General features: G+C 42.9%; 1 protein-coding gene across 2 annotated transcripts; it reads left to right on the forward strand.

Moving 5' to 3' along the window:
* Window positions 1–10,683: 10,683 nt before the first annotated feature.
* PGAM5 (PGAM family member 5, mitochondrial serine/threonine protein phosphatase) lies at window positions 10,684–26,002 on the forward strand. 2 transcript variants are annotated; one of them, XM_053369493.1, is made up of 6 exons: window positions 10,684–11,166; window positions 16,810–16,988; window positions 18,189–18,314; window positions 19,798–19,886; window positions 20,539–20,672; window positions 24,681–26,002. In XM_053369493.1, exons 1-6 carry the CDS (start codon window positions 10,892–10,894, stop codon window positions 24,829–24,831), a joined length of 954 nt encoding a protein of 317 aa, XP_053225468.1. In that variant the 5' UTR covers window positions 10,684–10,891; the 3' UTR covers window positions 24,832–26,002. The 2 variants fall into 2 exon arrangements, with proteins under 2 accessions (XP_053225468.1, XP_053225470.1); XM_053369495.1 differs by having other exon boundaries at window positions 10,685–11,166; window positions 20,542–20,672.
* The last annotated feature ends 933 nt before the right edge of the window (window positions 26,003–26,935 follow it).

Here is a 26,935-nt window from a genome sequence, read left to right on the forward strand (position 1 = left end):
TCTAAATCCTTTACAATTGGAAGAGAACCAGCTATAAAAAGCTCAAATGAGTTTGTGTCTGGAAATTATCTCTCGCCAGCATCCCCCAATCTGTTTCAACGTTTTAAAGCAGTCCAGACAAGCAGAACAGCTCTTTTGAGAGTGGGGGGTGTGCTCTCAGGCACTCATTGTATCTGATTACATATAAAACAGGAGTAGTTGAGAAGGCTGGGGATTAGATTGTCCTTGCACTGGAGTGATTAAAAAAAAACCCCACAAGCTGATTCTTTAACCTATGATTCAAAGCTTTTATGTGTGGCCTGAGATTTTCTGAAACCTGCAAAAAAACTTTTAATGCTTTTAATTTCCATAAATTTGCAATATAATTTGGGCATACAAGTCACCTAACGCAGCTTTAAACACAACCCTGCAGACCCCATATCACCTACGAAAAATAAATGTATTCTCTGTTACCTTCTCCTTCCCTCCTTTTTCTTTGTTATGTCCTCTCTGCACCAAATTCTTGTATATGAGCTCTGCCATCTTGTAATATGTTTCATACACATTTATTGCGCTATTGGATTTGGTTGGCATTCATACCTGTGGTATGGGAAGGCATAGGTACATAAAGGATTCCACACTCATATAATCAGAAAGTCCCTGATAAAGGTATAGTTTTACACTTTTTATCTTTCGGCTTGCCCACAAGGAAGCATTTGCGGCATCTTGTCTCTTGAGAGCCAGTGTGGTGTAGTGGTTAAGAGCGGTAGTCTCATAATCTGGGGAACCGGGTTCGCGTCTCCGCTCCTCCATATGCAGCTGCTGGGTGACCTTGGGCCAATCACACTTCTCTGAAGTCTCTCAGCCCCACTCACCTCACAGAGTGTTTGTTGTGGGGGAGGAAGGGAAAGGAGAATGTTAGCCGCTTTGAGACTCCTTAAAAGGGAGTGAAAGGCGGGATATCAAATCCAAACTCTTCTTCTCTTCTTCTTCTTCTAATGTTGGGGGTCTGTATTATGTTCTTCCCATCCTAGTGTTGTCCTGGACTTTCGCCCTTTTAAATGCTGGTGGTTTTGAGCCTTCAAAATGATTTTTTTAAAAACAACAACAACCTCCATTTTAAGTGAGAAAGATCAGTGACAACAATGACATGGCAGGGCAGGGCAGTCCACATTTTGCTCCTGTGTGGACAACTCCCATTCTTCCTCCAAAGTGCTTGGGGCGTACCTGGTCCTCTAAAGGACCCCTGTCCAGTCAAAAGGCGATTATAGGGTTGCGGCGCTCATCTCGCTTTCAGGCCGAGAGAGCCAGTGTTTGTCCACAGACAGCTTTCCAGGTCATGTGGCCAGCAGGACTAAACTGCTTCTGGCGCAATGGGACACCGTGACGGAAACCAGAACACAAGGAAATGTTTACCTTCCCACCGCAGTGGTACCTATTTATCTACTTGCACTGGTGTGCTTTCGAACTGCTAGGTTGGCAGGAGCTGGGACAGAGCAACAGGAGCTCACCCTGTTGCAGGGATCCAAACTGCCGACCTTCTGATCGGCAAGCCGAAGAGGTTCAGTGGTTTAGACCACAGTGCCAACCACACTTTTACCCTTCCTTTCTTATATCCTGACGACAGGCCTATCACGCAGACTAGGTTCAGAGGGTGACTGCCCCCAAAGTCATGCAGCGAAATTCATGATGGGGCCTCAAGTTCTAGTCTTAACAATTGCTACTTCATCATTCTGGCTCTTGCCATCAAATACCATCTCAGACTAGTTGTTCAAACCCTTTTGGGGGGGGGCAAGCACAGGTGCCACCACAATACGGCCACCAGCGTATACCCCCTAGAATTAAGTATGGAATGACACACAGAGCAGAAGCATGTGGCAAATCGGTGTCCCCCAACTTCCTTTCACATGGACCACTTTAAAATTACTGAGGTTTACGGTGGGCCCCTTAATGATTGTTCAGCCAACTGTAGCAATGTAACACTTACAGCAAGATGCTGTAGGGTCATTTAATTAACCTTCTGCTGCTTTTTTATTTCTTATATATTGCATTTAATTGTATTACAATTTGAACTCCACAGTATTCAAACTGAAATTCAATAAAAGAAACAATAAGACATACAATTAAAAATCAAGATGCCTATTTAATGCAATGCCGTGTACTGTTTCTGGTCTTCAACTGCAAAGTCACAGATATATACTGTGGACCTCTGGGAGGAGCGCAGAGGGAATAAACTCCTTACTGCACCTGTAGCAGCAAAAAAGCGGATGCCTTCATCTGCCTCACCTGAAATAAAATATGTCTCTCCTGTATCCTCTCTACAGTCACAGCAGGTGCTGTAATGCTCCAACGGTTTGGTTTTACCTGAAAAGGTGCACTTTTTCATTGTCTCCTGAGACAGATGGATGCCCATAATCTTAATGAAACTCTCAGACCACTGGTGGTCAAAGGAGCACATTTTGAGGATCCCTGTAGTACAGCATGTCTAAAGTCCGGCCCAGGGGTCTAATCTGGCCTGGCAGTCGGTTTAATCCAGCTCCCACAGGCAGTTCCTTCAGCCCACAGGCAGTTCCTGCATGTTCACTTCATCAAATCTGGCCCTCTTTGAAAAAAGTTTGGACACCCCTGCTGTAAGGTAAAGGTAAAGGGACCCCTGACCATTAGGTCCAGTTGTGACCGACTCTGGGGTTGTTGTGCTCATCTCGCTTTATACGCCAAGGGAGCCAGCGTACAGCTTCCAGGTCATGTGGCCAGCAGGACTAAGCTGCTTCTGGCAAACCAGAGCAGCGCACGGAAACACTGTTTACCTTCCTGCCGGAGCGGTACCTATTTATCTACTTGCACTTTTGGCATACTTTCAAACTGCTAGGTTGGCAGGAGCAGGGACTGAGCAACGGGAGCTCACCCCGTTGTGGGGATTCGAACGCCGACCTTCTGATTGGCAAGTCCTAGGCTCTGTGGTTTAACCCACAACGCCACCCGCATCCCTACCCCTGCTGTAGTAGTACATAAAAGAAGGAGACTGCACTAGAGAATCTCACAACGGACACACTGCATACACTGCTAAGAATAGCAATCAAGCGGTTTTGTTGAAACACTTATTGGAGTTTATGATTTAGGACAGCGGTTCCCAATCTTTACAATTATGATGACCCCTTTTTAACTTCAAAAAATGTTGCAGACACCCCACATGCTGTTTGTTGTCATTTTAGGCTCCATTAATTGAGAAAATACAATATGACAACAACAACAAAACCTATTATGTATTCCATAAAGCTGGACTAGACAGGACTTTGGTCTGGTCCCTATCAGCCGACTGTGCATAAGGAAGAATTTGAGCAGATGTGTCTTTTTTCGCACTGGCAGCGCGAAAATACAGAAGCTGCAACTTCTAAAATCCCCTCTCCTACACAACTGTTAAACCTACATGTTCTTAATCACAGCATCTGGTCCTCCTATTTGCAAAGGAGTCTTGCATCCTTGTCCTCCACCGGTTGCACTCCCATGCAAAGCACAATTGTGAGCACATCCTATTGAGTTCAGTTGAACATCTTTCTGAATAGATCTGTTCTAGGTGCTGTAGCCTTACATGTTTACATGACACATGTATCTGAAGAAGTGTGCATGACACATGTATCTGAAGAAGTGTGCATGCACACGAAAGCTCATACCAAGAACTAACTTAGTTGGTCTTTAAGGTGCTACTGGAAGGGGGAAAAATTTGTTTTGACTATGGCAGACCAACACGGCTACCTTTCTGTAACTGGAACTATGGAAGGCACCACATTGAGCCGCATGAAATGGAAGTCCATCAACCTCAGGTATCTGAAGAAGTGTGCATGCACACGAAAGCTCATACCAAGAACTAACTTAGTTGGTCTTTAAGGTGCTACTGGAAGGAAAAAAAAATTATGTTTACATGAGTAAGCCCCACTGAAGTGTAGTGGACTAGGGCCTGGGGGACAAGGGTTCAAGTCTGCTCTCAGCCATAACACTCACTGGGTGACCTTGAGGCAGTTACAGTCTCTCAGCCTAATCTATTTTACAGGATTGTTGTGTGGATAAAATCTGGAATATGGATGCAATGTAGTGTGATGCAATAAAAGTCAATGAGGCTTTTGAGCACGTTTTACAATTTTTAAATTTTGTAAGATGCTTTGTGGGATAAAGATAATACATCTAATGGAACAGGCCACAGCTTCAGTCTCGTGCATGCTTACCTGGGAGTAAGCACTATTGGACTCAGGAAGCCTTATGTCCTTGCCCCACCTTTCCAAACTCCTCTTAACACCTCAAAGCCTACTGTGATGCAACAGGAAGCAAAATTTGGCTAAGTACCAACCAGTCACCCCCATTTGCCGTAGCAACAAACAGACTGCCCCCCTTGCTCCTTACAAATATGAAAGGGAATGAGCCTCTCTTTCAGATAAATTGGAGGTAGTAGATTTCACACAGCAAAAAGTCCTTCTGAATGTTTCCCCCCTTCTGTTTGCAATACACAGTGCTTTTTTTTCTAAAATAAATGTTTAGGAGTACTCTCATTTTCCTACTCATATTGAAATACTGCTCCTCAATGAGGCCAAACTTAGATTCACGAAATGTTTAGGGGCATGCGTCCCCCCAGAAAAAAAGCACTGGCAATGCATATATATGCTGCAGAAAATGGCAGCTTACTCAAATCAAGCGTTTTGGGTGTGTGTATGGGGGTTTGATATTTAACAGTCACATCATAAACTATTTACATTTATTGTGGCCTAAACTCCTGTGGATTAGAGGCCACTTCAAGTAGGCTTACTTGAAGTGGCCTCAAATCTACAAGAGTTTACGCCACAGTAAATTAAAATTGTTTATGTGGCTGTTAAATATCAAACCTCTAGGGGTCACTGTTGTTTTTAAAAAGAAGCAAGCGAAAGGAATTCTATAATTTCAGCTGAATTAGCCTTGCTAGCCTCCTGTTATGGTTTATTTATATACAGTGGTACCTCGGGTTAAGTACTTACCGGTAATTCGTTCCGGAGGTCCATTCTTAACCTGAAACTGTTCTTAACCTGAAGCACCACTTTAGCTAATGGGGCCTCCCGCTGCCGCCGCGCCACCAGAGCATGATTTCTGTTCTCATCCTGAAGCAAAGTTCTTAACCTGAGGTAATATTTCTGGGTTAGCGGAGTCTGTAACCTGAAGCATATGTAACCTGAAGTGTATGTAACCCGAGGTACCACTGTACTGCTTTTTAATCCAAGGCAACACTTCTGAATGAAGAAGGTCTACGAAATGGTTTGATTTTAGAAAATCACTCCTTTTGCATCACCAGTGTTCTGTCATCAACTCTGGTACAGGCTCCCTCTCCAAACCCTGTGTTTTGTTTCACATTCTTCATTTAAGAAAGTTTGATTTTAGAATACCAAACCAGAGAGCCTGCAGCAGTAACCACCCTCTCTGGGTATCCTATATCATATTCTTGAGTCCCAAATCCAGCAAATATAGAAAAAAAGAACATTAAGAAAGAGAATAGAGAAAAGGTGGAGCAAGCCACAAAAAAACACACACTCAGAATGCAGGGGTGGGGAGAGAGAGTTGGCCACATCTGCACCATATATTTAAAGCTATCTTATATCAAGGCTTCCCCAAAGGTACCCTGGGAACTGTATTTGTTAATATTTCTCATGACATCTATCTGCATCCTTTAAACAAAACCCAGTCAGATGGGTGGGGTATAAATAATAAAATGATGATGATGATTAGAGCTTGTTGACTGCACACACACCACAGATTCAAATCACAATCCCCCAAAGAGCCCTTGAGAAGTGAAGTTTGTTGCAGGCGCTTTGGAACCGTCGCTCTGTCACAAGTAAGTTATAGTTCTCAGGATTCTTCTGGGGGTGAGTGGGAGGAAAATTGCTTTACTGTAAATGTATGGTGTGTATCAGGCTTCCTCAACCTTGGCCCTCCAGATGTTTTTGGACTACAACTCCCATGATCCCTAGCTAGCAGGACCAGTGGTCAGGGATGATGGGAATTGTAGTCTCAAAACATCTGGAGGGCCGAGGTTGAGGAAGCCTGGTGTATATGCAGTCAACAGGCCCCATCGGCCAATCATAATAATTTCATCTAATTCCACTATTCAGCCAAAACCTTACCTGTGTAGTCTAGACTTTTCTGGTGTTTAGTGTCAGAAATTAATTAATGACAATTTTGGGTTGCCAGTTCCATTTTATTTATGATATAGTGGTTAGAGTGTCAAACTAGGACTGGTACACCAGGGTTCAAGTCCCCAGTTGGCTATGAAGCTCACTGGGTGACCTTGGGCCAGTCACTGCCTTTAAGCCTAACCTACCTCACAGGGTTGTTGTGGTGGTAGTGATTAAATGAGATGGGGGGAAACAATGTATGCCAAATTGAGCTCCTTGGAGAAGAGGGTGGGATATAAGTGCAACAAATAAATGCATTTACATTATTACAATTTTACAATTTTATCATTTTAACTTGTACGAGCCATTGAGACAGATTTGTAATAGTTTGTATAAAGTAAAGGTAAAGGGACCCCTGACCATTAGGTACAGTCGTGGCCGACTCGGGGGTTGCGGTGCTCATCTCGCTTTTTTGGCCAAGGGAGCCGGCGTACAGCTTCTGGGTCATGTGGCCAGCATGACTAAGCTGCTTCTGGCGAACCAGAGCAGCTCACAGAAACGCCGTTTACCTTCCCGCCAGAGCGGTACCTATTTCTCTACTTGCACTTTGACGTACTTTCGAACTGCTAGGTTGGCAGGAGCTCACCCCGTTGCAGGGATTTGAACTGCTGACCTTCTGATCGGTAAGTCCTAGGCTCTGTGGTTTAACCCACAGTGCCACCTGCGTCCCTAATAGTTGGTATATACAGTGGTTTTTTTCTAAAAAATGTTTAGGGGTACTCTCATTTTGATGCAAGAAAATCACCTTTTTATAGGTCAAATCGGGAAAAATAAATACAGTAAATGGACAAAAGTACAAAGATTCACAAAATGTTTAGGGGTATGCGTACCCCTGCGTACCCCCGGGGGGAAAAGTACTGGGTATATAAATTCACTGATAAATAAATAAATGAATGCAGAGAGACCATAATTACCTAAGGGCCACCCTTACAGCTGTTTTTCTTACTTTGTGGGTTTCACAAGCAACTGTAGCTCTTGCCACAAAAAGAAGAAAACAGGAACTGAAAATAACCACAAGCTCTTCAGTTCTCTTTATTACACGCGTACAATTCCATGCCTTTGCAAAACAGAAAATCTTTCGCTCACGGAGGAAGGGGAGGGTGTAAAAGTTGTGACAAGATGTGGCGAAAGAGTGAGAAAATACTGAATGGGATGGGAAATTGCATTCACCTGCCATTTTGCAATGCTCATTCACAAAACAGTTTGCAATATAAAATCAGTAATTCATAATAGGTAGGAACAGTAATCCATTAAAATCAATATAACAAATGCTACAGTGTATCCACGCTCTCGTAAAATCTCCCAGTTGGATTACCTGGAGCTGCTTGTGAAAACAATCTGGAGACTTGAGACTGGTCCAAAACATGGTAGTAAGATTGCTAACCGAGACTGGAAGATACATTAGTCTTTTGCCATCTGCACTGACTTCCTGTTTATTTCTGGACTCCATTCAAAGTGCTGGCCTTAACCTTTAAGTCCGGCGCCACCTTGTGGCTAAACAGTATATGGCATGAACTGCACAGACTCAGTTTGCCAGCCCAAAGTACTGTAACTAATTTGACAGCCGGCTGGATCAGACCAAAGAGCTATTTCTCTAGTCCTGCTTGCAATTCTCACAGTGGCAAACCAGGGGCTTATGGGAAACTCGCAAGTAGGACCTGAGCGCAACAGCACTCTCCCCACTTTTAATTCCAGGCAGCTGGGACTCTCTGACAGTGGAGGCGGAACATAGTCTTCTTTTAAAGCCATCCAACTTGATGAGCATCATAGCATCCTGTGGCAGGGAGTTCCATAGCTGAACTAACCGCGTGTCCTTTCGCCTGCCTTGAATCTTCCACCATTCAGCTTCGTTGGAGACCCCGGTTTCTACTATTATGAAATAGAGAGAGAAACTTCTCTCTAACCACTTTCTTGCTTAATTTTATGCGCCTCTATCACCGAACAGCACAAATGTTACATCAGTGACCAGAACTGAGCACAGTATTGTTGGTGTAATTTGGGGAAATGGGTGAAATTGCATCAGGTGCATAGAGCATGTCTTAAGCATCCCACCCCCGTACCCCCACGTCCAGATTCTGCTTAGAGAAAGACCCCGTTGCAATGGGGTGGTTAGAAACAGTCAAAGGTTAATGCCTAAAGCATGGCTCATCCACGCACCCTTTCTTTAAGCAATCTGTGTACATGCAATATCATCGGCAGGAGTGTGAGGTGTTCACTTGAGAGCAAGGTATTTGCTTTGTGCAAGGTATCGGCAGTGAAGCTAAAGGTTACATGCTATATGGTAGAGAATTGTGAGCTGGTATGGTAAATCCTAGTGGATCTCTGTAAACTTGTACATTTCCAAGCTTTATTTCTAAAATCCAGAGGCGCCAGCTTGCAAAGGCAATGGGGGGGGGCTATGACATGCATGTGATGTCGGAAGAGTCAGGGGAGGGCTGGCCCCCACCCTAAAAACATTGAGGGGGTCCAAAAGGGCTCAGCCCCCAAGAGCCAGCATCCTTGCTAAAACCAGAAGAACTGTGCTATAGGAGATTAGTTCATGATGTACTCTTAAAGTTTATGTTGCTAGTGTGTTTTAAGCTTGTCTTAAACACTTCATACTTTGAAATGAACTGAGCAGGCAAGGAGTTTCTTTAACCAAGAACTCTGTAAAAGATTGACTACCGTAAAGCAGGGGCGAATCTACACTGGTCGGTTATAGCGTTAAACATGTGTTATAAAAAGGTGACACCAAATGGCGCTGTAGAGCAGCAAACCTTCGACAATGGGAAATTGCTTTGAGAGCTACTGTATATTACATTGTTGTTTTTACAGCATTTTTACAGATCAATGCAGATCCAGCCTAGGAAAACTCTGGTGTTCTGCTGGAAAACTCTGCTGGAGCTGTGCATGCTCCGCTGATCACACTGGTTGAAGTGTGGTGTAGTAGCAATGACAGATGGTTGGCCTAAGTTTAACAGGGCCAACCCTGTCGTGTAAGGGCATTATGATATGGAGAGTCTTATTATCAATCAATTGTAACGATCCCTACCACAGAATTTATCTTTTTTTAAAAAAAACCAACTACAGCTGCACATTGGGTCAGCATTTGCATTCAGCTATGGAAATTCCAAGATGTGAAGTTCAGATTCTTTTGCCCCAATGTGCATTACTTTACACTTGCTTACATTTAATATTATTTGCTGTTTTAATCCCCTTTCACCTACTTTGGAAATAATATTTTGGGGCTATGTGTGATATATACACATACATATAAACATGGCAGGTGAGGATGGAGTTAATTGGCAATGAACTGCTAGAAGTACAGTCTGTGACCCTACAATTGAAATACTTTTCACAGCAGCAGTGATTGTCAACACAATCGTCTTAGCATTACTGGAGTCAACCTTTAAAACCCAAATAAGGCACAGAAACCTTTTTTAGGCCTGTGGATTGTTGAGTAAATGGGTCATCACCCTCTTAAGTCACTTATCTGAGGGGAATAGGGGTTTCTCAACAACTCGCAACACCTTTAAGAAACTACAGTTCCCAAGTCTTTGGGGGAAGCCATGACAATTTAAAGTAGTATGATACTGCCTTAAATGTATAGTGCTGATAAAGCCTAGAGAGAGGAATTGAGTTTTTTTGTGCGTGCTTTTCTATATTAGTTTTGCACGTACATGCAGATCCACACAAAGCATTTAAATCCCATTCAGTGCATGTAATTTTCTGTGACACACATTTAAAGCAGAGGATTTCTCTCAAAGAATCTGTGAACTGTATTAGGAATGCTACGCAGTGCAGCTGTGAGGGGGGGAACTACAGTTCCCAAATATTCTTCGTGTTGTGTGTGCATTGCATGCATTTGAAACGCATGGCGTGGATACGTTAAGTGTGTTTTAAACCTAACCTTGAGAAAAGTCGCCCAGAAAACTCCTGTTAGGAGGGGGAAAGAGCAGGTGCAAATACCAAAGCAAGCAAACACGTTGGTATAAATTCTTCGGGAAGGAACTGGACGCTAACTTTTGGTTTTGAACAGTTGTTATTTTTATCTGCGAGCTGCCTCGAGTCCCGTCCGGGGAAAAAGGCGGCGTATAAAAGAAATATATAATTTCAACAACTAGTATTTTCGTGACCCACTCCTAGTCTTTTTCCTCACAATTAGATTCATTGGGGAGGGGGTGTTTTATTCTTTTTCTTTTCCTTTTCCAAAGTGTATATTCAGGTAAAACCGGTATTTACGCTCTCTTCCCCATCCCGCACCCCATCTTCATTTTGTATGCTCACATCACGTACGCGAGGCGAGGCGTTTGTTTCGTTTCCTTTATTCGATTAAATTTAAAAAAAATTGGAGAACGAGTAATATAACAGAATGAAAAAAGGAAACGCGCAAAAACAACGGAGGTAAAGGGCGCGTGCGCGAGGAGGTTGGCGCCCCCTTCCCTTCCCCTCCTCATCAGTTTCCTTCAGAAACGCTTTTCTCCTCAGGGACGGAGCAATCTTGTCCCACGTCGGGCGCCGTCGACGGCGGGAGTCAGCTTGCCTGCCTGCCTTGCCCGCCTCGGCAGAGCGGCGCTGTGAAGGGGGCGTGTGACGCCGGCTGCCGCCTTTTCCTCCTGCTCCTCCCTCTCCCTCAGTCCGCCTTTCCTTCGCCGCTTATTTAGGCTCGGGCGCCCCTATTCCGCCCCGCTTCCTCGCGCGCTTTCTTCTTCGTCGCCGCCTGCCTGCCTCCCTCAGTTCCTTCCATGGCGTTCAGGCGGGTCGTCGCGGTGGCCGCGGCCGCCGCTTGCGGGTTGGCGGGCGGCTCTGTCTTCTTCTCTGCGGTGCCTCTCGGGAAGCAGCAGCAGCAGGTGGTGGGGAAAAGCTCCGGCGACGCCCCGGTTCCCCTACCTTCGACCACGGCTCCCCCGCCGGGGCTGCTGCTTCTGTCTTCGCCGGCCAACGCAGCCTCCTGCCCCGCCACGGCGCCTGGCTGGCTGGAGAAGCCCAACTGCGGCTTTTGGGACGACAACTGGGACAGGTAAAGCGAAGCATCTTCAGGCCTCTTGGCGGGCGGGCGAAAATCCCATTCCCCACCCCCCCCAAAAAAAAACACCTCCCCAAGGTAATAGGAGCAGGCCAAGATGCCGTAAGTTGGCAACCCTTCAAAAGCACAGGAGCACTCCAGGCTGCTCTCTGTTGGCAACCCCCCATCCTACCCCCCGCCATGGACTTCGCCATCGTCATATTTTAATCGTTCGGTTGCTTTATTATTTATATAAAGTGCTTTTCCCTTCACCAGAAAAGAAAATGAAAGTGAAAAATGAAACGCTGACTCTTCCCGATTGTCGAAAGAGCTGCATCTCCAGACGATTTCGTGGGTTTGAAGTGCAGTGTTGCTAAAAGTGAGGGGGTGGATTTACCCGGCCTTTGCTTTAAGGAGCTGCTGCCTCTTAATTACATGTATTTGAGGGCATGGAGTGGCGGATAGATCATGTGCTTTGTAATAGGTGTTTTGTGTTGTAAGGTTCTGGTGTTTTAAGACATCGTGATACAGAAATACTTTCATAAATCAGAGTTGGTGGTACAGCTTTGATTGACTTTATCGTCGTCTAGTACAGGGATGACAGGCCCTTCGTCATGTTAATACAAAATATGGCGAGAAATCCCTCTTGGGGAATAAGGGAGAGACTTTTGTGAGTTGAAACTTGAGAACTTAGTCAAAAAGTGGAACATAAATCTGCTGAAACAAGGATTCTAAAAAGTCATTTAGTTCATGTGTCCCAAAAAAAGTCAGGTAAATGTCTCCAGGAAGCTGCAAAGCCCAAAGGTAATGCATAACTCCTGGGAATGCTATATGGGAACAAGTAGTTGCGGCTTAAGAGCCATTGTCTAATCCTAGTTGAAAGCCATCTAAGTTCCTCGGTACCTCTACATCCTGTAGCAGTGTATTTCATAAATGATGTGTTGTGTAATCTTTATTATGGAGTTCTGGCATAATATAAACAGATGCAGGGACTCTGCCCTGGCACAAATGAAGGCTATGAGGGGGTCTTTGTTTTGTATGAGCTAGGAGTCCAAATAAAAATAACTTGTTTAAATAGAATTTATCCATTTTGAATGGGGCTTAGTTGATGAAACGTGCATGTGAGTAAATGCAATTCTGCAGGAAAGATGTATGTTTTAAGTTAAGTGCCTGAATTTGTTGCAGCGGGCAGTCTTCATTGTGGAGAGATGGGAAATGTCTCTCCTAATATAACACAACCATTCCCTTCAGTACCTCTAATAAAAAAGTACAGTTTTTAAAATATCTGCAGCCTAATTAAACAAAAGCACATTCTTAACCCAAACACTTTGAGTAACTTTACTGAATTGCAATCTTAGAATGGATTATCTCCCTGTTTTTCCTGGAGAGTTACGCAGTCTATACACACGATTTGTTTCCTACCATTTTTGACTCCCTGCTTGCCATTCTTAACATTGATTTTAAGGCCCATATTCTTACTGGGAGAGAATCCCAATCTATTCAGTGACTGCAAAATGTTAAAAATACCTCAAAAAACAAACTTGTATTTTTTACAAGAAGACTTTTCTCCCATCTTTTCAGTGTTCAGTTATGGTTGTACATTTTAATTTGCATTAGCATTTGACTACAGCACTAAATGGCTGTAGTTTTTCCTTACTAACACCTTGAGTGACAAGAGGTAAATGTGATCCAGTGTATTTATTGCCAACATTTATTCCATTGTATCTGGATCCTCAGGGTGCCCAGAAACCTGATGGTCACTTGTACTCAGCACTTGCTACCCCACCTACCTCTGTCCAGCAAGCAGTTTTATATTTTCAACTATTTCTGCCACAGGTCAAGATTCATCCCTAGTTGTGGCTTGTATTGGCTCTGAGTGCTTCTTACACAGCTTTTAACTACAGGCAGTGCTGAAATGCACATGCATGTTACTGTGAATATGTGATTTAGATAGACTTCTGGTAAATCTTGTGAGATGTGGTTGCTGAACATATATCTGAGAACCACACTTGTACTTCTTGCCACTTCCCTATGTTCACCTTAAGAAATGTTGAGAAACTTAATAGGAGAAGTTGCATTCAGTCTGCCAAGTTTATGAAAGCTTAATGTGAACAAACTCTAATGGATGTCTGCTTTTGAACTGGTATTTATGCTTCACCCTTGTTTGCTGAAGCACAGCTGTGCCTGGGGTGGAAAATGAAAATTGAGGAGTATACCTAGCAATTTTCAGCAGGATGTGGATTCATTCTCTTAATATCCAAGGAGATTTAAATTGGTGATGAGTCAAAATTATGAATTCAGCGCTCATTGTTAATAAACTCGACTCTTTACCATGCCACAACAATGCAAATATAATTCCCCACTTAACATATTTAGGTGGTTATGTTGACTCCTGGCAGTTTAGGAGAGTCTTCTACATCAGTATTGGATGTGAAAGGACATTTTAATAATTGGGGTTAGAGAACCTTTAGAGAATCTCAAAATAACAGAAAGTTTCCTGATGAGATCGGGTATAAATCTATTAAATAATATACAGTGGTACCTCAGGTTACAGACGCTTCAGGTTACAGACTCCGCTAACCCATAAATAGTACCTCAGGTTAAGAATTTTGCTTCAGGATGAGAACAGAAATTGTGCAGTGGCTGCGCGACGGGAGCGGGAGGCCCCATTAGCTAATGTGGTACCTCAGGTTAAGAACAGTTTCAGATTAAGACTGGGCCTTCAGAATGGATGAAGTTCTTAACCTGAGGTACCACTGGAACGAATTAAGTTACTAACCCAAGGTACCACTGTATCTGCTTGCAGTCTGACATGCTTTTGAACTGCTAGGTTGGCAGGAGCTGGGACCAAGCAACGGGAGCTTACCCCGTCGCAGGGATTCGAACCGCTGACCTTCCGATCGGCAAGCCCAAGGCTCAGTGGTTTACACCACAGTGCCATCCGCGTCCCACGGGACTGATGGTAGATGTAGTCTAAAACATCTGGAGAGTACCAGGGTAGGGAAGGCTGAGCTAGAGGGAAGTGCTAAGCTTATACTTTTATTTAATTCCTTCCCAGATGGTTCTATCTCTGGTTTAATAACACTAAATCTGAGCAAAAGTCCTCCCACCTCCTAATTTTATAATGGCTTGGCACCACTACACATTGCAGATGTGTGCACAAATAAATGAGAGGCTTATTACGGATATGTCATTTGGTGACATCTGTTCAAACTTGGCTTATTCCCTTCTATGGCACAACACTGCAGTTTCTCAACTGTACCCACCATGGGAAAAACCACTTTTCTGTCTCACTTCAAAGTCTATATTATCTAGCTTTTCTTCAAAATTGTTCTGAGAGCAGTGAATAGGTAAACTCAGAACAGGTGCACAATCATGTGTCAGCTCATATGCTAGAATTGTAAACTTTGGTATTAAAATTTTGCCTTGCTAGCATGTTTCAATTTTTAGCACATTTAACTTTTATGCTGTGAACCGCCCTGTGATCTTCAGATGAAGGATGGCATACAAATGTAATATATAAGTAATATATATATAATAAATATTCTTTGGGTCCCTGAGGACTTTGCAGAGAAGTTCCTTGGATCGGTGTGATAGCGATGAACAATTAGTTATATTGCTTGCCAGGCCAATATTTTTCATTTTAAAACTTCAAGTTTTCTTAATTTTGTTAATATTTTTTTAAAAAAATTAGAGTTCATCAAAATTAATTAGCCAGGCAATAGTCCATCTAATTCAATATTGTCAACACTGATAGGCAGCAACTCTTCAGGGTTTCAGGCTTGGACCTCCCTCCCCCCACACTATTTGGAGATACTGGGGATTGAACCTGGGACCTCCTATATGCTTTTCTGCTGAGCTATGGCCCTTCCCCAAAGCTGTGAAGGCCATACATATCTGTCTTCTGTTCTGTATCTCATACCTCTTATCTCATGGTTCTGCTTAAACTGTTAAGTACTAAGATAACTTCTGGGTGTGAATAAGACTATCTGTAAATAAACTAAAGGAAAATATGTGGGGTGGGTACAGTTCTGGCTTGTTTCTAACATCCAGACTTCGGAATTGCATTAAGTGGTGCATGTATTTGCAGTTGTGCTAGTGGTATTGTGGAAACTAAGTTGTTACTATTGTAGCAACTTCATCAAGTAGCATTTACAATTTCTTCCCTTAAAAAAAATCTGATTCAAACTGGGTCAAGCTAAATTGGGTTAGTTTCTTAAGCACCAAATCGGGGTCTGAATCAAATCTAGTGGTTGGTGCACACCCCTACAAAGTATGTGAGAAGAGAAATACTTGGTGCTGCTATATTGCTGTTGTGAAATGTATTAATAGCATAAACATCATCAAAAAGATGTATCAATATTTAATGTGTTCTGTGTGATAGGGCTGTCTTATATATACTTTCTTTTGTGCTAGTCCACTTTGTCTTCCAGAAGTTAAAATAACTCTTTGACTCTTCTATAATATTCCAAAACTTTAAAAAACCACATTTGAGTACATAAGCTGATATTTACTTTCAAGAATTTCCCCTTTCATTGCTAAAAGCTGAGACAGCTGTGAGAAATCAGAACAGAAGGAAAAGAATGGGGAAATGTTCCAGATGGATGATGGGAAAACCTACAATCTTGTACTCTGTTGGCAGAAAAGATCCAAAGATATTGGCTGAACTGGTGCATTAATGGACCAGTGAAAATACAGTGATTAATAATTTCAGACACTGGAATGAAACTGAGCAACTCCAAATGGCTGCTTCAGAAGATGAGTTTTGGTATAGGGCTGGTTCATGTACTAATGCAGTGGTTCCCAAACCCCTCCCCACCACAGATCACTTAAAAATTGCTTAGGATCTTGGCAGACCACTTAATAAATTATTTGCCTGCTGTAGTAGTTGTAGTGCACTGTACTTAGATGCTGTATGTATTTTTACGCACGCATTGCAGACTCATGCCTCAGTTCTTTGGTATGTCTAAAAGTGTTTCTTTGGGCACCAGTCATACCTCTAAATCTCTCATTGCACTAGACCCCTGAAGCTTTGCATTGCGCCTTTTCTTTCTGGCTTCACAAACTGCCACCAAACTGCCTTTCTCAATGGGTAGAAATGAGACATTATTGAGATGTTGAACTTCTTAATGAGGGATTGCGTGGGGGATATAAAGTGAGCATTGTTACAGTGGTACCTCTGTACCAAACACTTCTGGTAATGAACACTTCAGGTTATGAGTTCCACTAACTGCTCCTGGTTGCGAACTTTGCCCCAGGATGCAAATGGAAATTGCGCACCAGAGGCAGGCCCCATTAGCGAAAGCGCGCCTCAGGATAAGAACGGTTTCAGCTTAAGAATGGATCTCTGGAATGAATTAAGTTCGTAACCAGAGGTACCACTGTAAATCTGGTTGATTTTGTCAAGCGAACACTTGGCACTGAAAAGGATGTTGTTGGGTCACTTCAATTGCATGTCCAGTTATCTTATTACAGGGGTATCTTAACATAGAGCTCTATGTATGTTGTTGGACTGCCCAATTCCCACTGGCCCCAGCCAGCATGACCAATGGTCAGGAATTATGGGCACTGTAGTCAGACATCTGGTGAGCACTATGTTGGCTACCTCTGCCCCATCATTTATTGATACAGAAAGATAAACTTCAAAATGATTTTCAGGAGAGAACCACTGGCTCTTATGAACCTGAAAAAGAAAAATGAAGAGACTGGGGAAGAGGAGGACTCATCTCGTCTAGCCCACTACAAAGCAAAAGCTACCAGACACATATTTCTCATACGCCATTCTCAGTACAACACAGATGGGAACAGTGATAAAGAGAGAATTCTGACCAAGCTTGGTATGTATGACTGGCCCTTTCATACCTCAGAGCTGGGGGAGAAAGCAAACTTGCCAGTTTATTTATTGATTGCCTCTCGTTAAAATGTGGGGTAGGGAAACTATTCGGTCACCCTTAGTACTTCGTGGCAGAGACCAGAGTGGTGTTCTTAACAGGTAGATTATTTCCATTGTGAATTGGCATTTAGGCATTACAAACTTTTGTTGGTCAGCTGTCTAAATAAATAGCTGCAGTAGCTGTGTCATTTCATCCCCGAGTCTGTTGCCCAGCCTTTTCTGCCCCCGGTGCCTTCTCTGCAATGCTGAAAGAGCAATATTTGGCCTAGTTTGCTGTTGCAGTAAGGAGCACAGCTGGACACATGATTTCTTCCCCTCTTCTCCAACATGACTGGCTTTTCTGATGCACAGGAAAACTTTATATTGCAGCATTTCTCTGTAGGATCACTTGGTCTTGCCTATTAATCAAATCACTAAGTCTAGTGGCTTTCAAATCCCTCTTTCTCTTGCTTCTCATCCCTTTGCTCTTACTTGCTCATTGCCTGTACTTGACTACCCTAATCCATGTGAAGGTTTCCTACTCTTTGAGAAGATCCCACCCTTGCTGATTGGTATGCTTTGAACTGCCTCCCAGAATACCTGTATGTTGCCCCACCCCCCGCTTCTTCAAATCTTTCAAAGCCTCCTTTTCCATATAGTCTTTGGCTCAGCACCCTAGTTCCCATCTCCTAGCAACTATTCCTGTCGTCAAGGCTAAGCATATGTAACTGAAACAAATGCATATATTTTCTTTACACTTGCCTATGCTACCCTTCCCTTCTACTTATTTATCCTCTGTTGAATTTTAGATTATAATTTTGTACCGCTATAAAGCATCGTACATATATATATATTATAATACACACACCCCCCCCCCAATATTATTAAATAGTTCTACAAACAATGCAACCTTCTTCCTGATTAAACAAACCCTTGATTAGCAAGGAGGCCCCATTTGGAATTCTGCTTGTATTTCCACATACTCAGAAATTCCTTGTATCTGTTTGGATGAAGATACAAGTAGAAAGAACAGCAGTGCCAATAACTGTTTGTGCATCATTGTGCTGGGACAAAAGGTCTACATAATGTAGAAATATTATTCCCTCCCCCCCCCGAATGTATTAAAAGAGCCACATTGCAATTTATACATCGCCTTAATTTTCAGGCCGTGAACAAGCTGAGTTGACAGGGCAAAGGCTTGCAAGCTTGGGACTGAAATTTGATAAAATTGTCCATTCTTCTATGACCAGAGCAACTGAAACAACCAACATCATCAGCAAGCATCTTCCTGGTGAGTGAATTCTCTTGTTGAATCAGGAAACATAATTTGTTCTAAATAGGCAGTGTGGCTTTAATAAACACAGAGTGGGCCATGCAGACTAAGCTGGGTGCATTCTTGAATCAAAGCATTGACATATGGTGCCTGATTAAGCCCTTGCATAGGCATTTTAGATGGGGAATTATAGTTGGAATTGGGCTTTCTTTTTTTTTTTGTTCTTAAGTTTTATGTCTTCAGTCTGCCCTTATGTCATTAAAAAAACAAAACATTACATTTGTGTGTTACGTGAATTGTTTGCCTGCCCTGGAATATTCTGATGAAGGCCTGTTAAATGTTTTTGATAAAGACCTCCCATGTATTCCTAATATATTTACTGTTTATTAATTTTAATTGTGTGAGAACCAATATTGACTGAAATGTGGGAAATAACACATAGTGATATGTTTAAGAAAACATTAGTACATAGAATCATAGAATTGTATTGTACTGTTGGAAGGGACCACAAGAGTCATCTAGTGCAACCATGCAATGCAGGAATCTTTTGCTCAACATGGGGCTTGAACACATGACCCTGAAATTAAATCTTATGCTCTACCGACTGAACTACCAAGGTGTTGCTGCAGAGGTTTGCCGAAATTCTTTCCTCTATGTTAGTGGTGGGGAACCACTCTGATCCCCCATGTTTGGATGTTCTGAGATAAGAGCGCAGATGGGTTACCATAGCAACAGAGCAAGCTCAAGTGTATGACTTGCTGAGTCGTTCACCCTTCCATTGATTCAGGAGATATGCCTATGAGTAGAGACAGGTATAATAGTCACTGGGGCATTGCTTTCATTATGTGACATCTTGTCTGGTCCTGTTCTGATGTTGCGCCTGTCCTGATATTGTTCTGTTTGCTGTCAGAGTCTGACTGAATCTGTGAGAGTTGGGGGAAGAGGTTGTGGGTTTTACACAGCAGCGTTAGCTAGCATGGTGATATATCTTTACGTCAAGGACCAGAAGAAATGTACATAGTAGGTAGTAGCGCTTAGCTTTGACTTGTGTCTGGAGACAATAAACTCTTTGTTACTTTGAACTGAGTGGGAGGAGTTTTTCCCTTAACTTGGAATTCTAGAAGAAACTGGCTGCTGGAAGCAAAAAATCTCTTAAGACTCTGCTGGGGGCTGCACATACTCTGCTGATACATCACACTGGCTCAGAAGTGAAAAACCAACTGACTTCCACAGGTCACCAACAAGACCCTTTCTCTTAATCTCTGTCTCTGACACGATGCACGTTACTTGTACAAGGAGTACATTCTAGCACAAAACCTTCAGGCCAGGCACTATTCTTCCTTGCTTGTCATAACACGAGTTTACAACCAGGGTATTAAAAGATTTGCAGCACCTTTGATATGCTAACTTACTTTGTACAGATGCAGATCTAGAGTTTAATGTCAGAGATGGCCCTGGAGACAAGGCTCTGAAATGCATGTCTTCATTTTTCTTCCCCCAGGGGTGAAGAAATCGAGCACTGACCTTCTACGTGAAGGAGCTCCAATTGAACCGAATCCTCCTAGCTCCCACTGGAAGCCAGAAGCTGTGGTAAGATTTTTGTATAAGCAATTGCCTTAATGTTGTGTAATCTTTGGCTTTACTTATAGCAATGTAGACAAGTTTCCTCAGGTTTCTTCTGACTGCTAATCCACCCAAAGTGGCACATGCTGATTAACAGAATATTTTATTAAACAAGAATATTTTCATCCAACAGCAAAAGGAATTAACATTTCAATATATCACTAGAGAGAGAACTTTAAAGAATGGGAGCCACAGCAGCAAGGTCCTACCTTTTTTCTTTAATCATTCTGAACTCGGTGAATGAGGAAACATAGAACAAAGCCCAGCTTAATGACCTAATAAACAGGATGATGCACAGTTAGTAGCACCTCCTATAAGTTATCCATTGCCCAGGCGGCGTAGAGTTTAAAAGGCACGACCCAGCACACTGAGTTTGGTCCAGAAGAGGTATGTTCTGTGCAGTCCATTTCTATTGATAAGATGGACTTCAGATGGTGGAGAAAAATAGCCTTCAGTAGGGCAGTAATCCCAGCAGGTTATTGAGGTTGGATAATGACCTCTGTATCTTGATCAGAAATGTCAAAATCCTTTTCTGTAGCCAACACTAATGGTAAGTTAAAGATGAAAAGCTTGTGCATGTTTAAATATATACATCAATAACCAATTATCTGCCTTTTAGCAGTATTATGAAGATGGGGCTCGGATTGAAGCTGCCTTCCGAAACTACATTCATAGGGCTGATGTAAAGCAGGAAGAGGATAGCTATGAAATCTACGTCTGTCATGCTAATGTCATTCGTTACATAGTGTGCAGGTAACTATGGCATTGAAACAAACTGGTGGGTATGGGAAACCTTCTGATATAATTTAGATTGGCTCTTCATGGCCAAAACAATAATGTGCTAACCCCTTAACTTAAGCAATCAAATGCATTTAGCGGTTCTGAGTTATTTGGAGAGGGTGTGTGCACAGTAAAGTGAACAGCTGTCCAGAGAGCATATGACTGCCAGATTAATTTGAAGCTTTGCTCTAATCTCTATTTTTGAGTAGGGGATTTTAAAACAAATAGACCTTCCATACTAAACGTATTATGAAATTTAGAAATGGAAAAATGAGAATGCAGCTTATCTAATGCTCTGCTTGCAGAACTTCCAAATCCTGGACCAAAGTTTGGGTTAGCAAAACAAATTATTACTTAAATCCAAAGTAACTGTCTAGCAGGTCTTCTGCCCCCGAGCTGTGAAACTGGATTTCCGTTCTGGCATCAAATAAATGTTTTGAGAGATGTACAGTTGTCCCTCATGTTACATCCTGCTCAACTCTACCATTTTTGGTTGCATCTTCTAAGACAGTGTAACCTTGGTTTCTTTGAACTGTGCTGAAGACCTATTTGGGTTGAAAGAGATGCTGAATTTAGTTAAGTGCTTCTGTTTTGGAAGTGCAGCATGAGAACAGAGCATACAGGCTTAAGCATCCATAACTAAAGTGCACTTAGCCTGCGCTGGATACTTGGGCTTTTAGTGCTGAAGTTTGAGCTCTCTAATCAATTACAGTCGTACCTTGGTTTTCGAACAGAATGCATTCCGGAAGTCTGTTCGACTTCCGAAATGTTCAAAAACCAAGGCACGGTTTCCGATTGGCTGCAGGGGCGTCCTGCAGCCAATCGGAAGCTGTGGAAGCCACGCCATAAGTTCGGCTTCCAAGGCAAAGTTCGCAAACCGGAACACCTACTTCCGGGTTTGCGGCGTTCGAGTTCCAAGTTGTTCGTGAACTAAGCTGTTCGAAAACCAAGGTATGACTGTACCATCCAAACTCACGATGTTTAGGTGCCTACTGAGGAAATTTCTGTTTAAGGATTTGGCCCAGGTTGTGACTCAGTTATGTGTGGAATACCAATATTTTGTATCTGAAAAGGTAGTTTTGCTGCTTTTTTCGTAGGGATGACTTTATTGTTTTTAGAGCTTGTTGAATTTATTTTTAGAGATTATGTTTTTATCTTGTACACCACTTTGATGGCTTTATGCTGTGAAGGAATTACCTATTCACAGGTTCCATTGGGGTGGTGTGTGCTCAGAATGGGTTTGCTATCCAGGAGGAGTGGTTGAAAATGTGTGCAGTGGTAGTTTTCTGGGAGGCTTAAACATGGAGCCCAGTATGCCATCCATATATTAGAGGAATTGAACATTATGAGCTCAGAAAGTTGAGTATGTTTAGAGTTGCTTTGTTTGCGTAGGCAAGAAACATTAGGTAGGAATAGCTAGTATGAGATCAAATATTCCATCACAGCTCAGCTGTTTTGAGCTGGACTATCATGTTGCAAGACTCATGCACCCATCTGCATTTGTTTAACAATGTACTGCAAACAAGTAAGAAATGAGCTGGCAGTCAACATTGCAAAAGCAAATGAGACCTGAAATTTCAAAAGTTGATAAGATCACCTTCTTCTGGATAGGGATCTGCCGTAAGGAATGTCATATCATGTAGTGCAAGCCTGATAAGAGGCTGACCCTGTTCCTGCAACCTTCCACATTGAAACGTGACTATTGCCACATAGAGAGGTTAAAAGCCTTCTTAGTTGCATATTAAAACCTAGGGTGTCTGCTGACCTTTTGCTAGATTATAACCTCCATAACAACCTCTCGTGTAGCTTCCCTTTAATATTTAATATCCTGTCTATATTAGTGCACATCTGTTACATTACATTTCTAATAGAGGGTGACATATGTGCTTGCGCTGGCTAACTAGATTAACAGTGCAAGTCATAATGAGTAGTTTATGTGTGAACCATATTTCAGTATATGTAGAAACAGACGGTACGTTAAGCTCTTTGTATGGTTTCAGAGTTGTACTGATGTCCTTCTGCTGAACTTCTAACTTATCAAACTATGCCAACAAATGTTCATTTTTTGAAAGAGTGATTTGTACTTGAAACCATTGTAGTAACTGACTCTTGCAAAAGATGGACACAGTTGTTGGACTTGAGGCAAGGTGGTTGAGTATTACACTAACTTAAAAGAACAGTTTAGCTTCTGGGACTACTGTTCAACTTAATGTATCTCTTTGGAATTCAGGTCAAAGGAAAGATCATGCAGGTCTGCCTCCTTCCTCAAAATTGGGCATACTCATTTAAGTATTTAAAGCCTGTACCCCTTGAAGCAATGAACCTTTCTTCTTCCCCCCTCCCACATTTCACCATTCATACAATCCCAAATGTTTGTTTTAATTTTGAAATTTAACAAATGTTACATGGGCACAATGAAATTCCATTTTTTACATTTCTGAAATTACATATTGGTCTATGGTGGGACTTTTCTCCCGTGCACATAACCACCTCTCTCTTTTGATATTGTTTCACATAAGGCGGCTTGCTGACTACATTGTAACTTTTTTGTTTGTCCTAACGTATCACCTGGTCAGTGTTTTTTTAAATAAATGTAATGGACGCAGACTTTACCATTGTGTTATAAGAAGACTAGGTAACTTTAAATCTTCATTTATCTGGCCTTTCACTGCAAAATCACAAATTATCTCCCCATAGTATATTTTTCTTCCACGTTTACAATTAACAGGCAAAATAGCTTAGCCCGTCTTCTTACTGTGTGTGCTAGGTATTTTCTTGAATGTATTGGGCCTCTAAATCGAAGTAGGATTTTATTAATTGCTGGAAACCACAGGACAGGGGAGAGTTCTTGTGCTCAGATCCTGTTTGCTGGTTTCCCACAGGTATCTGGTTGGCCACTGTGAGAACAGGACACTGGTCTAGGTGGGCCATTGGCCTGATCTAGCAGACTCTTATGTTCTTAGGTTATCTCTGAGATCAGTTCCACTGATGCTCATGGTGATTTGTTATTTCCAGCGGCCGTCTCTTCTTCCTACCTGGAAGTGATAATCTCACACAATGCAAGAGCCAAAAGGTCCTTTTGCTTGGAATAAATTTGCCTTATGAATTGGGGTTGAGTCACTAGATGGTGAGGGTGGGTGAACCAACCTTGGAGATGAGGGATAGGTAAGCTGGCTTCACCTCTTTGTGTGATGCCTCTGGAAACTTATCTATGGATTTGCTGGGTGAAGTTTAAAATCCCTCAGTAAGCCTAAAAATGAAAATGAAAAATATCAGGTTGGCCCTGGCTGCTGATTAGGAAGCCACTCATAGCCACTGAGAGACTCAGGTTGAAGTTGGGACCCTTGATACTGAAGTGCAGTTCAGTGGATGGCCTTACGCTTTGGATGGCCTTGTGCTCTGTACTGTAGAATCCAGCCTCTTACAGGAATCTCATTCCCACTTAAAGTACCTGCCATTTGCAAAGTGCTATGGTGAATTGTAGGAATGTTAATCAGTTTTGGATAACTCCTGAGGCAAAGCAAGGTTCCCTGGAGGGAATTTTCAGCTTGTTAAAAGTAAGGTGGGATCTGTACAAGGCAGTACATGTTGTAGCAGGGACGTTAGCAAGTTAGCCATCAAAAGCAAGCGGCAGGCAGGTGTTTGCCAAAAGTGAAAGTAGTATCTCTAAGCTTACTGTAATGCCAAGTGTGTGGGGTGGAAGCAAGAGGGCAGGAGGACTCCATTGTGACTGAGACTTCAGGTTTGTAATCAGAAGGATTTTACTGTGCTTGCAATGTCATTTATTTCTGTAAAAAAGCAAACCAAAACCACACCTTTTTTATTTCTCAGTTGCAAAGGGTAGGAGTGTTTCTGTTCTGAATTTGCTATCGTGTACATATTGCAGCTGAAATGCTAATGTGTTCAATGCAAAAAGAACAGCGAAAAGAAGCACAACTCATTTCAAAATGCTGAAGTAACTGCTTTCCTTATCTTTTTCAGAGCTTTACAATTTCCTCCCGAAGGTTGGCTTCGGATATCCCTCAACAATGGCAGCATCACCCACCTGGTCATCCGCCCTAGTGGCAAAGTGGCGCTTCGATTGCTCGGTGACACAGGCTTTATGCCTCCTGAGAAAATCACACGCAGCTGAGTGGGCCTTTTCTGGTGCCGCTGTGGTGTACAAGGTTATGGCTTGGTAGGAAATTGCGTTTCACAGTGTACTCAGTGAATGCCTACTAATTCCCCCACTTCATTTATCTGTAAATAGAAGGGCTGTTCAGCATTGCTGTGATCGTGGTGCTTTTGGCACATTCCAGAAAGTACTTCTGCAGTACAGTCTCCTGCACCATTAAAATGAATGGAGACATTACAGCAGTACTTAATGAATGAACCTAAAACCAGAGAATCTACATACTTAGCTCATGTGAGGGTGCCACTTGCCTGGCTGCAACAGGAAAGGTTCCCAGGCTTCTTACCAAAGCATATTACTGTGTGTAGAAATGATTTTCCCCTCTCTTCTGTGGAAAGAGGATACAGAAATACCACAGGATTCGAAAGCAATTCTTTGCATTGGTAATCGGCAAAATTATTTTTGCTAGATCAGCAAGAGTTGGGGGCAGAGCGGTTTCAGCAACTACAATTGTGGCTGAGTTTTCATAACTTAATAATTTAACTCCCTTACATGTCTGTTACTTTAGAGCAAAGGTTGGAAACTGAAAATGTGCAAAAGGCATGTATTAGAGGGTGTCCCCCTGCCATACACACCTGTTGGTGGGAACAAGAGTAGAATATGATGCTGCAATGGCTGCTTGAACAGCCCTTCTCACAATGGTATCCAAGGTGAAGAGAGACTATCTGAAAGGAGACTGGACTTGATTCTTTTCTTCTTGCCCTTCAGTATCACATACGATTGTTCTTATATGAAAATGAGTGTTCTCGTTTGCTTTACAAATGCCCCTCTCACACAATTAGTGTAAAAGTCTGAACTGAACCACTCCTCAAGGCCTGGACTTATTAGCAGTAGTTATGGTTACATGTCATTTGTCATTATTCCCATTGAGGCAAAGCACACCTGGGGACACGGGTGCTAAACTAAATTTAGAAGTGAGCCGCCTCCTTACCACCCCCAAGAGCATAGCCTGCACTATTTCTTCAGCATGCTTATTTGTCTTACTTTATAATGTATCAAAACTACTTTTTTGAAATGGAATCTGCTGTTGGTGAAATGCTACCTGGAAAAAGGTGGTGGTCTGTCTTTCAATCAATGCAAACAAAGTTATCTTTGTAAAATATCTGCAAATATAGTTTTTTATTAACTTTCACGAGGCTTCCTTGATATCAAGAGTTGCTAAAATAGCAGTGGTTATTTTCTCTTCAGGTAAATAATGCTCCAACAATTGACCTCTTAGCATTTATGGGCTGGTTTTTAGTCTGTTTATGGTGCTGTAAAAGGGACGCGGGTGGCGCTGTGGGTAAAAGCCTCGGCGCCTAGGGCTTGCCGATCGAAAGGTCGGCGGTTCAAATCCCCGCGGCGGGGTGCGCTCCCGCTGCTCGGTCCCAGCGCCTGCCAACCTAGCAGTTCGAAAGCACCCCCGGGTGCAAGTAGATAAATAGGGACCGCTTACCAGCGGGAAGGTAAACGGCGTTTCCGTGTGCGGCTCTGGCTCACCAGAGCAGCGATGTCACGCTGGCCACGTGACCCGGAAGTGTCTGCGGACAGCGCTGGCCCCCGGCCTCTTGAGTGAGATGGGCGCACAACCCCAGAGTCTGTCAAGACTGGCCCGTACGGGCAGGGGTACCTTTACCTTTTTATGGTGCTGTAGGTACATGATTTTGCTAATGGAGTAAGTTCTATGTGTGTGTGGGAGATCTGAAGGGGTGAAACTCATGAGCTGGTGCCAAGCCCTGAATTTAGAGTCCCTTTCAGTGCAGCCGTAGGAGTGGGAAGCGGTGACGACACTGATGGAGCATACCCAAGGGGTGCTGCATGACAATCTCGCCGCAGGCATGGCACTGTGGAGCCCCTTCCCTACCCACGGGGATCCTTGCACACCCCCAGCCCCATGGCTGTCGCTGCCCAGCTCCATGGATCCTCTTGTCTTGGGCGCTGCTGCTGTTCCTGGCTGCTTCACTCTGCAGTACCAGGTACTGGGCCCCCACTGTTCTTGTTTATTTCTCCTGTTTTGTGTTTTATGTAGGACTGTGCAGACAATACCAGCTCTAAGGAACTGTAATCAGCAGCAGTTAACGTAAGC

Source organism: Podarcis raffonei, chromosome 16 (assembly GCF_027172205.1).
Source record: "Podarcis raffonei isolate rPodRaf1 chromosome 16, rPodRaf1.pri, whole genome shotgun sequence".
NCBI classification, from domain to species: domain Eukaryota; kingdom Metazoa; phylum Chordata; class Lepidosauria; order Squamata; family Lacertidae; genus Podarcis; species Podarcis raffonei.